Raw genomic sequence first — 16,246 nt, forward strand, 5'->3', positions numbered from 1 at the left:
GCACTGGATTCGCTGTCAGGGGAGGTGGAGATGTCATGAACGGGACGCGATAACCTTGGCCGATTACAGAGACCGTCCAAGAATCGGCCCCAAGTTGCTGTCACCTGTGCACGCAACTTTTCAGGCATCCCCCCACAGGTGGACATGCAGGAGGATTGCCAATCCTAGCGCTTGCGGCCTCGGCCGCTGCCTCTAAGATTCTTTCCTCCCCTAGAGGACTTGCCGCGCCTTCTGTCCTTGGTCTGAAAGGGCTGCGGCTTAGACATCCATGTCCTAGCTGCCGGAGCCTGCTTCGATGTCTTGCGAGGCTGCTGTTGCTGTTGAGGTGCCAGAGGCTTGTAGGGCCGAGATGTCAGGGCCCTCTGGAGGAGAGAATCTTGATTCGATCTCCTCCACCTCTCGGCTGTTCGTTCTATATCGTTGGGCTCGAGCAGATCCCTCCCAGTAATGGAGGAGTGCCTGAGCCTGCAGACGTCCACGGCGGGGACCTTCGGATGGAACCTCTCGGTCACTGCGTCGCGACGCTTGAGGATCGAGTTAGCCCACAGGTTAGCTACCTGGTGAGCGAGGAACTCGATCGAACGCGTGCCCGAGAGGAGGAAGGTATCCAAAGCCTTCCTATTGCTCTCCTTGGACAGATCCTCAGAGCGCAATAGGATGCCCAGAGATCCCAGCCAAACGTCCAGCCACGAAGTTGCCTGCAAGGCACTCTTCGCGACCTTCTCAAGGTTCAGGATCTCCGACGCCGAGAACGTCACTTGCCGGGCGGAGAGCTTCTCGAGAGGAGTTCCCCTGGTCAGCTCTTCCACGGAATGGTGGAGCGGAAGGGCCATACTGGACTCCCCCATGATCTCAAAGTACCTCCTCTGATGTACTCGAGGAGGTGGGAGGAGTTTGAACCCGGCAGAAGAACGACCGGAGGAGGCGAGTTCGGAGAGCTGGGCTTCGACTCTGTCCCTGGCCCCTTTCACCCCTTTGGACCAAGGCAAGGCTGCACTGGAGTTAGGGGGCTTCTGGGTGCCATAGACTTTGTCTAGCACCGTGTCCTTGCCCTGACGAGGGGCAGTCTCCGGGTCCTTAAACTTGTTGAGCTGCCTCATCAGGCTTAGGACCTGCCAGAAAGCGTGCTCCGACTCGAACTGGTCTCCTCCTTGCGGACTGGCAGCTAAGTCTCCGGTCCCCAAAGGCTCATCTTGGGGAGAAACGTGGACGTCCTCCTGGGGTTTAGTTGGCTTTGGACGAATCCTGGATGACGATTTAGGAATCGTCTTGGAGTCCCTGGGCTCCCTCCTAGGAGGAATACAGGACTCCAGCAAAGAGGTCCGGAAGGGGGCATCCTCGCGAGCAGTTTCTCTCCGAAGAGGAGGGGTTCCTCCCATTGGTGCCGTGGGAGATACCCCTGCCTCGCTGGACTCTCCTGAGGAAGGAGATAACACGTCCACAGGAGAAGGAGAAATAGCACGCGTAGGAGTTCTCCTAACCGACCTCTTGGGAGCCAACTTCACCCGAGGAGAAGTCACCACGAAGTCCACTCCTCTCCTCTTCAGCGGGGGAGAGCCTGCCGTTGGTTTAAGTCCCATATCAACGAGGGCGGGCTTCACAGCCTGGACCACTGCGTTCATAATGTGATGGAACCAAGGCTGGCGAGTAACTGACGCAGTGTCAGTTATTCCCCCTGGAGGGAAGGGATCCTCTGATCCTTCGGAGTGGACACCACGGGGCCTGCCTGAAAAGAAGAAGAGGAAAGAGAGTGTTGCATGGACCTCTCCGAAGATCCTTCCTGGTCCTAGTCCTGGTGAGAAAACCTACGCTTGCGCGGAGGCGATCCAGAGACCGCTCTGGAAGTCCATGTCCCTGTTGGTTGGCCGCGCTGATGTTCCCTGCGAGAATGGGAATCGCGACGGTCTTCACGCGAAAAAGCATTCAAGGAATCGCGCGCGAGCACATTGCCGCGTGTGGAAGAATGCGCGTGGGTGCGTACGCTCGCGGGCGCGTGAGCGAGACGGCGCGTGGGCGCGTAGGCAAAAGGACACGATGGCGCGTTAGCACGCACGTGAAGGAGCACGAGACCGCGCGGGTGAAGGTGTGCGCTGAGCACTAGGCGACCGATGGTGGCACGTACGAGAACGCGAAAGAAGTCGCGAGCGACTTGGCGAGTGTTTGCCAGGCGGAGAGCACTGGCGCGTCGGAGAACGCTGGCGCGATGGCGAGCGATGTCGCGTGCGTTCAGGAGAACGAAGGCGCGAACCACCAACAGGCGAGTCGGAGGCCTGAGGCGATCAGGCTGGGAAGGGCGAGGGCGCTCAGGAGAGCGCTCGCGCACAGGCGAGTGATCGCATGAACGCGCAGGAGAACGTTGGCGCGCAGTAAGGTTTCCGCGGACATCTGAAGAGGTGGAAGAACACTCGCGAACAGAAGCTTTAGCTCGCTGTTGCGCAGGAGCAGAAGGGCGCACAGGGGCGCGAAGGCGAGGCGACGGGTTAGTACCTTTGCCTAAGTCCAGATCAGGCGATCGTGGACGAGATGATGAACGTTGGCGCACAAGAGGCACAGGTTGATCAATAGCGCGGCTGCGCACAGGAGAACGAGGGCGCGCAATGCGCGCATCAGGAACACGAGGGCGCTGCTTCGCAGGAGACCTGCGAGAAGGAGAGCGTTGGCGAGCAGGTGATCGCTGCCGCGCAGGGGAGCGTTAGCGAGCAGGTGATCACTGCCGAACAGGAGAGCGCTGGCAAGTTAAGTCTGAAGACTTTGACTCTGAGGAGCGCTTGAGCGCTACTGCACGCGAACGCGCAGGTGGGAGCGCAGGGGAACCCTGACGCGCAAGGGACTTACCCACACCATGAGTAGAGTCCCTTAACCCCGAAGGGATCGGTGCCTGTTGGATAACAGGATGAGAAGGCGTCCAAACTGCATCTGCGGCCAGGAACGGATAAAGCAGGTCGGAAGGTCTGGCAGGCGTAGGGGATCGCGAACGATCCGCGGAGAGGTCAAAGGGCGCTGCTGTGACGGGCTGCTCCTGACAGGGAGGCTCCTCCTTAGGGGGAGGATCAGGAGATGACGACCCAAAGAGGCGCCTCCTAACTCCTTTATAGGGAGAAGGAAGCCCTCTGCTGCGAAGAGGCCTACGGGCCTTACATCGAATGCTTACTATTTGTTCTTTCTTTGACCTTAGGTAACATTGGCCTTGCTGTAAAATTCACAAGGACGTTGTGACAACACAATGTTCATACGAACTGCAAGTAAACAAACACACACGCATCATGACTTCTATACGTCTTTAGAAAATCTGGCTGGTCTTCTCGTAGATCATAGTTTGCATTCGCCTACCCTCTCACAATGCCTTCCAACTCAGCCAGATGTACGAGATTACGAAACAAGAAAAAAAAATCATTATATATATGCTAAACTAAACATGGAAAGATGGTTCTGTCAAACTCAGTAGTGCAGACGATGCAATTAGAATGACGTCACCATTTAAAGACCGCTTTATCTTTACCATTTGTAGAAATAATTGGCTGAAACTTCTGGAGAGCATGTACAACATGTTTCTTCATAGGTAGAAACAATAAATTGTTTTATTATTTTTTCAAATTGTTACATTATCCAACATAGCGGACGGTCCCCCTCAGGGGCCTGCACTACTACTCGACGGAACCACGGGGAGAACCCCTCGAGTAGAAGCTTCAAAGGAAAGGGGGGGGGGAGAAGCTTTGGGTTTCTTCTGCTTTGAAGAAACTGTCACCCCAACTTTTCCCACTAGGGAGGCAGACCACTCCCGACACTCAAGACATGAAAGTACAGCAGGAGCAGCCCTCGGGTCCAAGGCAGGTATGCATGACCGGCAAGCAAGGGCACACACATACAAACTGAAAGAAAAAGCACTAAAAGATTAACAATAGCAGTCCAAATCGAGAAGAGGAAGAGCGGTAACAACTGTTCTCCACCTGAGCCAAAAGAAAAGTGAAACACAGTCACAGGTGTGTGAGCGAGAGGGGTAGGTACTAACACCCCCACCCACCGCTAACTAGAGGGATGGGTGGTTAACCCTCGCTAAATTCTAATGGCTCGACCATTCAGCTTCACCGAATGTAATACCTCCAATAAATAGCGTAGTTTAATATTACAGTTACCGAACAAACCTCTTTTAAAAGGAAAACAAACACTAGAATACCACCTAACCTAACCTAGGAGCTGTATTCTTACTTACCCACTGGGGTGCAACCCCTTTAGACTGTTACATCCTTAGCAAATCTCAACCCTGAGTTTGCCTCCCAACTGGTTCTAATCTAATAAACCAACAGGAGCCTTTGTAATTCAAGTGGTCAGGACCTCCTGCGTGCATGGAAAATGGGAATTTCTTCCAGTTTTTTAGCTATACGTAAGACAACACTGCTGTAGAGTACTATAAAAACTGTCTTTGTTGTTCTGTAAAACCTCTACTACACAAGACGACCACCTAACTTAATTGGCCCCACCTAACCTAACCAACAAGCTGTGACCCTACCTAACGGGGCCAGTAACGCCTAACTGTGACCAGCCTTAACGGGACGGGGGGTAATGCCACATTGAAAACCCTCTTATATTGTCGTATTCGGGGTGTATATATATGATGATGGCCATGCTCCATAATGCCCCTATTTTCAAATCTATCGCTAAGAATACAACAGTCTACAGGGAGGGGGGCTTACACAGCCGTTAGGTAAGGACACGTCTTATAGGTTCCGATAGATGGTGTTCTATGCAATAGGGAGGTCCTGTCCGTTGTTATACAAAGGCTACCATAAGGGTATTATTGTAGTGTATTACAGGGCAATGTAACCAAGGAAAAAAACTACTTTTTCTTATAGAAAAAATTACATTCTCTTCGAAAATGACACTCGTTCCCGTCGCAAATGAATAGTTTCAAAAATATATATATCTATATCCTACGGTAACGGGGGACCCCCAGTGGGAACTCGGGGTTTTGGGTGGGGAACACATACTGGGGAAACGATGTATAAATGGAAAACAAACATTTTCTTCTCTATACATTACCTTCTTGGATTTATAATAACTGGAGGAAAAGCCAAGACAGTATAACTGGATAAACTTTGGAGGTGCCGTTGCAAAGGCTATGCCTCATGAAAAAATACAGTAACCAGTGCTGCCAATGTCTGATGTAGATCAAATGTTAGCATTCCGTACTAACATTAGCACTCTCACGTACATACGTTCTTACATACCAGTTTTTGATCTTCAGCGCAAAAACCCCGCCTCCCTGCACAGAAACTTTCCCCCAACCAATAGGATTTCTTCTTCCCTAACCCTGAAATGTAACTCTCCGTCTCTCTACCAGCTCTGTTCAAGTCTATTACATGATTACTTATGTAATACCCCGGTAGACATATTACTTTTGACTCTAGAATTACTCGTTTTATTATCCTATACCTTATAAAATCAACTCATTTTATATTCCCATTCAATATTATTTATCATACATTGCATTTTACCTTCCTATATTGGTTTTATTCCTTTTGTTATTTCTTTGTCACACCCCGATTTCACATAAATACTTGCTCTATACAAGTTTCCCTATCCAGTTCATTCATGTTTACCCTCTAGACTCCGTTGTTTTCCCGTTAACCAATCACGAACCTAAACGTATTCAAAGTTTATACAAGGGGGTTGTCAGTTAATATTTCCCTACCCCCTTCCTTTATCTCTTTAAGTGGTCTATGCATACCCCTTCCACCAAATCCTTTTCCCTGGAAACCTTTGTCCTAGTAAGGTGTCCGTCATTTCAAGTGAGATTTATTTTTTCATATTTTGCGATGGAGGAAGTTATAGAAACTTGTAACGGCTGCAGTATTCCATAACTAAAAGCATTTGCTATATTCCATGGTGATTTTTATGATTCTTCATCCAATGTTGATAATTTCCTTAAAACACACAATGTAATTCCTCAATGTTTATAGTGCCCCAAGTGCCGTTCCCTCCTATCTTACAGGAAAGATATTCACATGTTTTATTGTAATACCGAAACCAAGATACCTAAAACATAAGAGAAACGTCGCTGTGGTTATACCGTTACTTCTTATAAAGGTACATTTTTGGGAAAAAGTCACCTACCCCCCATGGAAGATAATTTTATTTAAAGTTAAGCCGTCAGTCTCACCCTCCCGTGTCCCGCAAGTTTCGGCGTCCACTGCATAAAGGTAAGTCATTCAACAAAAGTCATTATATGTATTTTGTGACCTGTTAACTTCAAGGTTAGGTTAGGTGGGTTTGTTAGGTTCTGTACCCTTTTAGTACCTTTTTATACATTGTGTAAAGTATATATGGAACAATTCATTAAAATACACATGATAATATTACCGTAGCATTGCTACCGTTAGTAATGCCTTTGTAACGTTGTTAACACTGTGTATCATTGGAAACATTGCTTATTTTAACATTCCTAGTACATACGTGAGTTTTGTGACCTGGGAACTCCTAGGTTAGGTTAGGTGGGTTTGTTAGGTTCTGTACCCTTTTTTGTACTTTTTGTATAGTGTAAAACTTATATGGAAAAATTATTTAAAATACATATGGAAATATCTAGCATTACTATCGCTAGTAATGTCACCGTACCGTTGGTAACGCTGTGTATCATTCATATCGTGGCTAATTTTACCGTTCTCAATAAATACCTGAGGTTTGTGACCTGTCAACTACTAGGTTAGGTTAGGTGGGTTTGTTAAGGTCTGTACCCTTTTTGTACTTTTTATATATTCCGTAACCGGTAATATTACCGTAACAATCTCAGACATCGTTGGTAACACTGTGTATCATTCGTAACGTTGCTAATGTTATCATTCGCAGTACATTCGTGAGTGAAGTGACACCGTTGAACAAGTGCTTATATTTAAATATTTTAACAACATATATGACAAGAGTGATTATATTTAGCCATATTAACAGAAAATATATGTTTTCCTGTAGAAAATAACATGATTTAACGGGTTTTCACCTTCATTTCATCCGTAATAACAGCACCCAATTCGGCAACTTAAAGCTAGTCGAATTGGTTGATCTGATTGTTTGCGGTTGAAAAGAAGGTCAAATTCGGTTAAATCACGTTATTTACCATGGGAAAACATATATTTACTGTTCGAAATCACACCCTATAATACAATAAGTAAATAGATAAATGACCTGATAATGGCAGATTCATATTTGTTATATCTCGCGTTACTCCAAGTATGGTAATTACCGGTTGGCTACGCGGGGTTACCAGTAGGTTACCGTACCTTAGTCTACGATAGGGGCGTATTCATTATAAAGCACAGCATAACTTGATAGCGTTAGATCTTGTATTCCTGTATAACCTTACATAGAGCTAAAAACATATATGAAATCTAGTTCAGCTCCTTCAGACATCTGTCAAATTCTCGGCATTGCTGACTGCCCGACATCTGATGCCCTCTTACAATAATACGTGGCTTCAAATGACTTAATTGCAGATGCAATACAACACCTTAATTTGTCCTTATTCCATAATGAATCATAAAATTAATAAATCCGTACGGGAAACGTGAAATTTTACCAAGATTTCATAAGTTGGAGAAGTGGGTCCCGGTACCAAAACAAACCCAACGTGGAGAAAGAAAGGATGGTCCGATATTTTGAAAAAATAAAGACTTCTATTTTCTAAAGGGAGGTAATTTATTCTGGCTTATAAAATGGGGATACTATTTCAAGTTTTCTTTTTATAAGAGAATCTTAATGAGATTATATTACATGTATATTCCCATGCCCAATAGAGATTTTTACAGGGATGAAAAGTGTAAAATGTAGTCTCATCATGAAAACCTATATCGATAATCAATATACTCTATGATAATAGATATATTTTTAATCTTTATTTATTCAAATTGACCATATAATGAAAATTATAAAGATACATTCATAAGTACTGTAGACTAAATAGCTTATATACTTGCACCCTGAATTGGTAAGAGATCATAGATAAATACAAACTAGAAAGACCGTCGTAGGACTGCCAGATTTTCTTTACCAGCTTGTCGTTCGGACGATTCAAACTTATCGTTTTTTCACCAAAAGTATCGTAAAATATGTGAAAAATTATCGTACCTTTTATCGCCACATTATACTCTACAATCAACAACATTTCTTGGTATCAAAATAAATACATATAAAGCTTTTATACATTTATTATGATGAGGCGAAAATAGTATTAATAAAACTCTTCTGTTCTCATTATATATAAAAAAAAAATGTGGCATTCTACAGACAATCAACATACGTAACTAAAACCCTACTGCTAGTGGAGTTGAAGCTGTTTGTTAATCATCTTAAAATGATCGTTTGGATGTTTGCAATATCAGCATAATTTCCTCGTTCCACGGGTATGGCGACGGTCGCCGTCGCCATGCCCATAACCTTAACCATGTTGAACACATGACGCCTGCAAAGACTAAGCCATTGATGAATTAGCTAATTAATGTATGGTTATACTTTTAACTTCTAAAAATGTCATGATATGACCGGTTGTAGTGGGTACAGAAAAATCTCACTGTCAGACCATCTCCTAATATATATTATTTCCACTTATTCGGTGGGTCTACAACATTTCTTTGGAATTTAACTATCTCATCATTTAGCACAATTCACGCCTATGTAATGTTTTTCTATATTCTAGAGAGAATGATACATGTCTACTTCATCAGTATAGACCTTTGCAACGAAAATCATGTTGATTTTTTAGTTGTCGATCAACATTTCGTATCTATATATTTCTATATCTATCTATTTATCTTTTAGTTGGATATTAATGCAAATTCGACTAATAAAAACTACCTCTAAAACTACCCGAAATAAACTTTATCGATTAGTCCTCCCCTATGAATCAGAGTAGTTTTCTTTTTCTTTCAATTAGTTTTATTCCCTCGGACCCTCTGTTGCACTGACATGAATACTACGTTCCATTTGAGTCCCCGATATCCCCTGCTCTGTGTTATCATTCTTATATTTTAACATTTCGGATAACAGAGAAACTAACTAGAGATGTTAGTTATGCCATTATAAGTACTGTTTGTGGTTGTGCCTGTACGATGAAGTGAATTGGAGATATCAGCAGCCCAGCTGTCCCATGAAAACAGCGAGAAACGGGTCCGAGGAATAATGGTGAGTGCTCTACAGACAAATTAATTCGTTCTGCTTATTTCTCTTGAGAGTTTTCTACTTTCTTTTACTTTATCCTATTAGGGATAAATTCTTACCTTTTTATGGATAAATTGGTTGAAGTCCTACTCATGAACACACAAACATATACTTCGGAATATCCTAATACTTTTGTATGCTAAAATCTTCACCATCATAGTCTTTACATAAGAGTGCATTTCGGTATTCTATCACTCAAGCAATGTAGTCCTGATGAAATCACGCCAAAAGTTATTTGAAACCTGTGTTGACGCTTAATATTAAATGGAGAAGTGTAAAATCAGTTTTCCTATTATCTTGAAAACTATCTGCAGGCCAAATAAACTATTTTAAGTAAAGTATCATAAATACTTATAATCTTTTTTATTATTAGATTATTAGATAATCTGTTTTATTATTAGAATGTTTACATGAATCAGCTGTGGAAAGTGGCGGCTAATCACGGTGCTTGTGGGAGATGTTAAAGATTTTTGGCTGTTCTCAGATTTGGCGATCCAAACGTGTCCGATTTCTCATTTAAGATTAATTGCTATAAAAAGAGAAGAATGCCTTAATTGTCGAGTGTCCGTTGTACGTCACTTAAATTAAATCCATCCAAAGACAAGCCAATATGACAGGTGAGCATTGCCTTCTGGGAAATGTCAGTTAAAAATAGTCAAAGAGACAAGGTCGTTTGGTAAACACACATGAGAGGATCAGAGAGGCTGATCTCATCATCGCTACGGTCTCGACTCTCATGTACAACATGTGCACTACGCTCTCTCTCTCTCTCTCTCTCTCTCTCTCTCTCTCTCTCTCTCTCTCTCTCTCTCTCTCTCTCTCTCTCTCTCTGAGCTTTGTTATAGACTAGAAATATTTTCTGACTAATTTCCTGTGTTCACCTCCCGCCTTAAGAAAAAAAATAGAAAGGAATGTCTCGGTTTTTATGACACTTGTCAACTAGTTTGCTTGCCAAGAGTGAAATCTTCCTGAGTCTAATCTCACATTCCCATTTTAAGGTTGTGAAGACGAGCTACTTCCTTTTGATAATCAACATAGATAATTTGTCATATAATAAGGTCTACCATCATAAGTATAGTCTGTTAAAAAGCAATGTTGTCTACGTTGACCTAAACAGTGTATTTGCACGTGGTAGTTAACTGTGCTGGCTGGCCTGGAACATATTCAAGTTACAGTATGGTATAAAGCCACACCACGAAAAACATGTTAAAAACAATAAGTTAACATGTTATTGATTAAGTGTTTGCGTGTGTAGGCTAATATTGCAAAATACTCAAATTGATAAAACATTGAAATATTCATTCAACTTTAACTTTGTATAAACTAATTGCAGTAAGATCATCTTGTTTATTGCCTTAAACCCCATCTGTCACCCGGCTGCCAGTGTCGAGATTTATGGGGGCATTTCCTCCACACCCAAACATTCTCGTTACTCCATCAAGTTGCACATCCACTTATATAACCGTTGGCAAACATGGATTGCTAAGATATACCGCCTAGCACTGGGGCAAAGAAGAAAATGCATATACTCATAAAAAAGAGAGATGAGTCTGCTATAACAACAGAAGATGAAGAAAGGTAATGATGGATGAAACACTTTAGTGAGGTCATGAATAGGAGATATGAAGGGAATAATCTAATTGATATACCTGAAGCTGAGGAAGACCTTGATGTGCTCATGAATGAATTTGGTGTGTTTGAAGTCGAAGCTATCCTAAAACAAAATAAGAGATGGAAAACCCCTGCATACGATGGAATAACTGCTGAGATGATATTGATCGAAAATGAAGTGACTCCCATAATACTTACAAGATTATTTTGTAGAAAATAGATGAATGGGAGCTAGGAGTGTTGGTGAAAATGGCAAAAAAAGATCTGACTGATTGTCATAATTACATAGGCATCTCACTTACGTCAATTGTCGTGAAAATATATGGTATGTTCATTCTAAAGAGACTAGAGAGAAAAATTCATGAAAAGCTGAGAGATGGACAACGAGGATTTAGAAAAGGTAGAAGCTGTATTGACCCAAGTTTCGTTTTAAGACCTCTGATACAGCAACGTGTAGAATATAAAAATCCACTTTGGTGGCATTAGTGGACTATGAAAAAACCTTTAATAGTGTTCACCGGCCAATTTTGTGGAGAGTCCTGCGTTATTATGGAGGTCCTCTTAAATATGTAAATTTGATTACGTCCGTTCATGAGCGTAGCAAGTGCAAAGTTAATGTTAGTGGAGTCCTATCAAATTAACTTCCAGTGAACTGTAGAGTACTCCAAGGAAATGTGTTGTCACCTATGTTGTTTATCCTATTGGATTTTGTAATGCATAGAACAGTTTGGGATGGTGGAGAAGGATTTGACTGGATTGTTAACAGGAAATTATCTGACCTAGAGTATGCTGATGATACTGTCCTTATTAGCAAAACACCACAGAACTTGTAAAGCTTGCTTACCAGAATGCATGAAATATCACATGAGGTTGGGCTCAAGGTAAGTAGAAGAAAGACAGAGATAAGGAGAACAGAATATGTAATGGAAGATGAAATATCACTGGAAGGAGAAAGGATTAATGAGGTAGAATCATTTGAATATTTGGGAACTATGATCTCAAATACAGGATTTTTAGAATTTAAGTTTAATGAAAGATTGAAATAAAAGTTAATCAGACAATGGCTAGGATAAGTAAAATTTGGAAAGCAAATTGCCTGGAATTACTTATAAAAAATATGGCTATCCTATATATCAAATTAGTGAGATCGGTGTTACTGTATGGACACGAGTCCTGGTATGTCAATGAAACAGTATCCAACAGAGTTTGTAGATTTGAGAACAAAGCTCTCAGAAGAATAGTGGAAGTTAAATGGCAGGCCAGGATTAGAAATTAAACTAAAAGAGAGATTACTCGAGTGCTATATGTGGATGAGATCATAATGAGGGATAGATGGAGATGGTTTGGGCATGCTCTTCGCACTCCCAAGAGAGATTAGTTCACCAAGCCTTCAACTGGGCTCCACTAGGCATTAGAAGAGTTGGAAGACCCAGGCCTACATGGCTGAGGACTTTGAACCGTGAAGTGGTAGATGATGAATGGAGAAGTACCGGTTTAAAGACTCAAGATAGAGACGACTGGCAAAATTTATCCGAGGTCCTTTGCCTCAATAGGCGTAGGAGCTAGGGTAGCAAAAAACCCAGCCTGGTTTTTTTTTTTTTTTTTTTTTTTTCCAAAAAAGAAAATCTCATCCCGGGCAGGGTTTTTACAATGTACTGGTTTCTCATATATTTTCTTTTAACTTATTGGTTCTTTACCTTTACTATTTAAATCTAGTAATATTTCTATGCGCTTAGTTTCATTTGTATTTCAGCTATCTACTTATAATCTTGAAAAATTAAGAGAAAAATATAATGATGAATTGAATCCCCATGTAAGTCTCCTACTAAGTAAAAGATCGTTCCAGAGATCGATTTTGAGTCCTGTCTCTACCAATGTTGCAGTCCCCTATTTTAAGGGTTAAGTCAGACCAGGACCAGGTATATATGGTGATTAAGACTTCTTTAGTTAGACCTACTATGAAAAGTTTGGAAAACAGTAGACAAACCACAAACCGAATACCTAATGTACATGATAAAACTTATTGAGCGTGAAATGCATTTCTTCTCTACATTCTTTGACCCTTTCTTTTAGTTCCTAACAGTTAACTGTGTCGTTTTTTTATTTTTCTATTGAAACATTTATTGCATTGACCTGTTATATGCAGTCAACCCTCCCTATTCGCGGGTTTTTTCTTTGAGATTTTGATTGTTCACGATACAGAGAACCGTATAACCTATTCAATAAAAAAACATATACTCGCTGTTGTGCTATAAGTACTCTCATGACTCAAACATTTCAAACTGATCGCGCTCCTTAGCACCCATCATGCTTTGCGACGTTTTCCCTCTCCACACATTACAATACCCCATCTTTTTTTCTCAAGGCCTCAGCCTTACATCGTTTCTCCTTGTGTGTGTGCATCTCCTGCTTTGGTGTTCTTTTGTTCAGTATCACAGTGTGATATAAAAATCTGGTCATATCCAGTGATACAGTGATTTTATTATAGAAGGTGATAAGTACTGTACATTACACTACCCCATCTGCCAAACAGTCAACGGCTTAAAGAGTTGCATTATGCTTCAAACTTACTGTGTAAAACTTCATATGTAAATGGTTAGTAGTGCTCTACTGATTTTTATTCTAATTTTTATTGTAATGGTATATTCATTGTGTAATACTGCAATGTTAATTGTTATATTAGCTAGTGTACAGTACTGTATACAAAATACTGTACTTTACAATAGTAATGTAGATATAGGCTATGAGTACGGCGAGTTTCAATGGTGTGAGTCAATATGCTGAAAACACCATATGTAGATGTAAGTGTGGCAATGACTCATATTATGTGTACCTTTGTCTTAACGTGTAGTTAGTACACATGTTTACATGTAATGTACACTTACTGAATGTGTACATTCATTAATATAATATTTATATTGTGACAGAAATTAAGTACAAACAATATTAAGCAGTGCTTAGGGTGTTAGTTGACCGCTTGCAGGCATTGGGCATTGAGTTGGTAAGTTAGGAGTTAACTCACCCTAGGACAGCAAGTATTCACCGATTCTCGTCTGTCTCTGTTACCTAACCCAGCTAATAGGGACGACTGACTGTATTATTATCGATAAAATGTAAATTCTGCTACATGTGAGCTTAGATTGAAGAATACAATAATCATAATTACAACATGCTACAACATGAAATACCCAAGTTGAGGAAAATGGACTGATTGACATACCATAGAAAAGAAAAAAAAAAAAAAAAAATTCTAGGTACAGTATTATGTTTTACTCTCCATTATGGATCACTAGAATTTACACAACAGTACCATAATAATGTACAGTACTATAGCAGTAAACAGCTAGGCTAAAATAGGTAAAATTGAACCTGGCACTTTTTTTAAATTAGAAAACTATTCTATTATACCTTCCATAATTTAAAAAAGGGGTTGTAAATATATTTGTTCTACTTTAAATTATATATCAAACTAAAAGTTACACAATAGAACAATGATAATGGATCTTTGAAGCAGAAAACAGATAAAAACTTCTAAAAACCCTGCCTCGGCTGGGTTTTTTAGATTGAAAAACCCGGCCCGGAAGGGAAAGCTGGTAGGTACTCGGGTATTTACCCATGCCAACCTTGGTAGGAGGAGATGATGATGATGATATATGAACACATTTTTCTTTTGAGTAGCCTATGTAATCTATTGAGAATGATCAGTGCTCTCTTCAATAAATATTCTGTCGTAGTAGCAATGTTAGTTCTCTTCATTCAGTATGCTTTGTCTTATGTTTTAGTTAGTACCGCAATGTTAGGTCTCTTCATTCAATATTCTCTGTCTTATGTTTTAGTTAGCAGTAATATTAGTTCTCTTCATTCAGTATTCTTTGTCTTCTGTTTTAGTTAGAAGTAATAATAGTTCTTTTCATTCAATATTGTCTTTCTTCTGTTTTAGTTAGCAGTAATGTTAGTTCTCTTCATTCAGTATGATTTGTCTTATGTTTTAATTACTACTGTAATGTTAGTTCTCTTCATTCAATATTCTGTCTTCTGTTTTAGTTAGCAGTAATGTTAGTTCTCTTCATTCAGTATTCTTTGTCTTTTGATTTAGTTAGAAGTAATTATAATTCTTTTCAATTAATATTCTCTGTCTTCTGTTTTAGTTAGCAGTGATGTTAGTTCTCTTCATTCAATATGCTCCGTCTTATGTTTCAATTACTACTGCAATGTTAGTTCTCTTCATTCAATATTCTCTGTCTTCTGTTTTAGTTAGCAGTAATGTTAGTTCTCTTCATTCAGTATTCTTTGTCTTCTGTTTTAGTTAGAAGAAATTATAGTTCTTTTCATTCAATATTCTCTGTCTTCTGTTACTCTCTCATTACATGGCTATAGTCGTTGTAACAAACTTTACATGCCCTACATTGTGAATAATTCCTCCGTTACATATTAAAGAATCTATTTTTTTTTCTTTATCTTTTCAAGACTTCCAATGCCCTGGAGTGCGGCGTTTGTAGCAATGTCTTCAGCGAAGAATACTGCCCAAGAATTCTTCCTTGTTCCCATACTCTATGTGGCGGTTGCATTGATGGGATCATCACCGATGAAAGGATATCGTGTCCTTTCTGCAGGGAGGAGTTCCCAGCAGCTTCAGCCGAGGATATAGTGATTAATAGATTTGCTCTGGATATAGCAAAGCAGTTTTCTTCCCAGCCCATGGGACCTAACACGTCTTCTGAAAAGGCAGAGTGCTCAGTGGAAAAGATAGTTAGTGAATTCAAGACGAAATTTATTGAGAAAGGCATCGCTGACTGCCACGAGATTGCGGGTCTTTCTTTGGACACCATCGAAAATCTCAATGGGATGAAAAACGATGTCGTTGAAAACAATAAAGAGATAGATGTCCTCATTGAAATGCTGCAAAAGATGAAACTTTCAAATGATAGTACTCTGGGCAGTATCGATGAAAGTACCGACCAGCTGAAGAGTATGCTAGATGTTGTGCTAGTGGAAGCAAAAAAAATTGAAAGTATGCTTATCATATTATCAACATCAAAGGACTCATCAGGGGCGGAAGATACTGTGAGGGAAGCTGAACAGATTATTTATGGACTTCAAAAAAAATTTAATGATATCAAAGAGATTCTTCAGGTTAATGGTGGATTGAGAAAAGTTACTGAGAAGGTGAGTTTCTCTCTCTCTCTCTCTCTCTCTCTCTCTCTCTCTCTCTCTCTCTCTCTCTCTCTCTCTCTCTCTCTCTCTCTCTCTGCTCTTAATTATGTAATGAACGTAAAAAAAATGATTTCCTTCTTATTCAAATGATTTCGCTCGTTTACATCAGATATTATTTATGCCATCTTCATGATATTCTTAATTCTATATTTTTTTCTTATCCAAATATTCTGTCATATAAGAAAAGCCTTCAGTCCAATGAACTTTATGATCTTAT

At 40.8% G+C, this 16,246-nt stretch overlaps 3 protein-coding genes across 5 annotated transcripts in view; 1 reads left to right on the forward strand and 2 right to left on the reverse strand.

Annotated features, from left to right (window-relative positions):
• LOC137647028 (obg-like ATPase 1) overlaps window positions 1-7,724 on the reverse strand; it is a 242,122-nt gene extending 234,398 nt beyond the window's left edge. Inside the window, exon 1 of one of the 3 annotated variants that reach the window (XM_068380145.1) lies at window positions 7,568-7,724. The gene's annotated coding sequence lies outside the window, so the exon portion shown is untranslated. The remainder of the gene's footprint in view (window positions 1-7,567) is intronic. The other 2 variants (XM_068380142.1, XM_068380143.1) reach the window with 2 other exon arrangements.
• LOC137646570 (serine/arginine repetitive matrix protein 1-like) lies at window positions 274-9,021 on the reverse strand. Its single transcript, XM_068379680.1, has 5 exons — window positions 8,953-9,021; window positions 2,840-3,190; window positions 1,810-2,674; window positions 1,160-1,726; window positions 274-488 (listed from the first exon to the last, which is right to left on the reverse strand). Exons 1-5 carry the CDS (start codon window positions 9,019-9,021, stop codon window positions 274-276), a joined length of 2,067 nt encoding a protein of 688 aa, XP_068235781.1.
• LOC137646813 (uncharacterized) overlaps window positions 8,952-16,246 on the forward strand; it is a 10,953-nt gene continuing 3,658 nt past the window's right edge. The window contains exons 1-2 of the mRNA XM_068379897.1: window positions 8,952-9,168; window positions 15,283-15,981. Of these exons, the coding sequence (XP_068235998.1) occupies window positions 9,166-9,168; window positions 15,283-15,981 (702 nt within the window). The 5' untranslated portion in view covers window positions 8,952-9,165. The remainder of the gene's footprint in view (window positions 9,169-15,282; window positions 15,982-16,246) is intronic.

The sequence above is a fragment of the Palaemon carinicauda genome, chromosome 9 (genome assembly GCF_036898095.1).
Source record: "Palaemon carinicauda isolate YSFRI2023 chromosome 9, ASM3689809v2, whole genome shotgun sequence".
Taxonomy (NCBI): domain Eukaryota; kingdom Metazoa; phylum Arthropoda; class Malacostraca; order Decapoda; family Palaemonidae; genus Palaemon; species Palaemon carinicauda.

Coding starts and splice junctions, on each gene's coding strand:
- LOC137646570 (XM_068379680.1), bottom strand. CDS start 9,021: ATGTTAAAATATAAGAATGATAACACAGAGCAGGGGATATCGGGGACT. Junction 3,191..8,952: donor AAATGGAACGTAGTATTCAT/GTCAGTGCAACA, acceptor TGAATTTTACAG/CAAGGCCAATGTTACCTAAG. Junction 1,727..1,809: donor TGGATCGCCTCCGCGCAAGC/GTAGGTTTTCTC, acceptor TCTTCTTTTCAG/GCAGGCCCCGTGGTGTCCAC.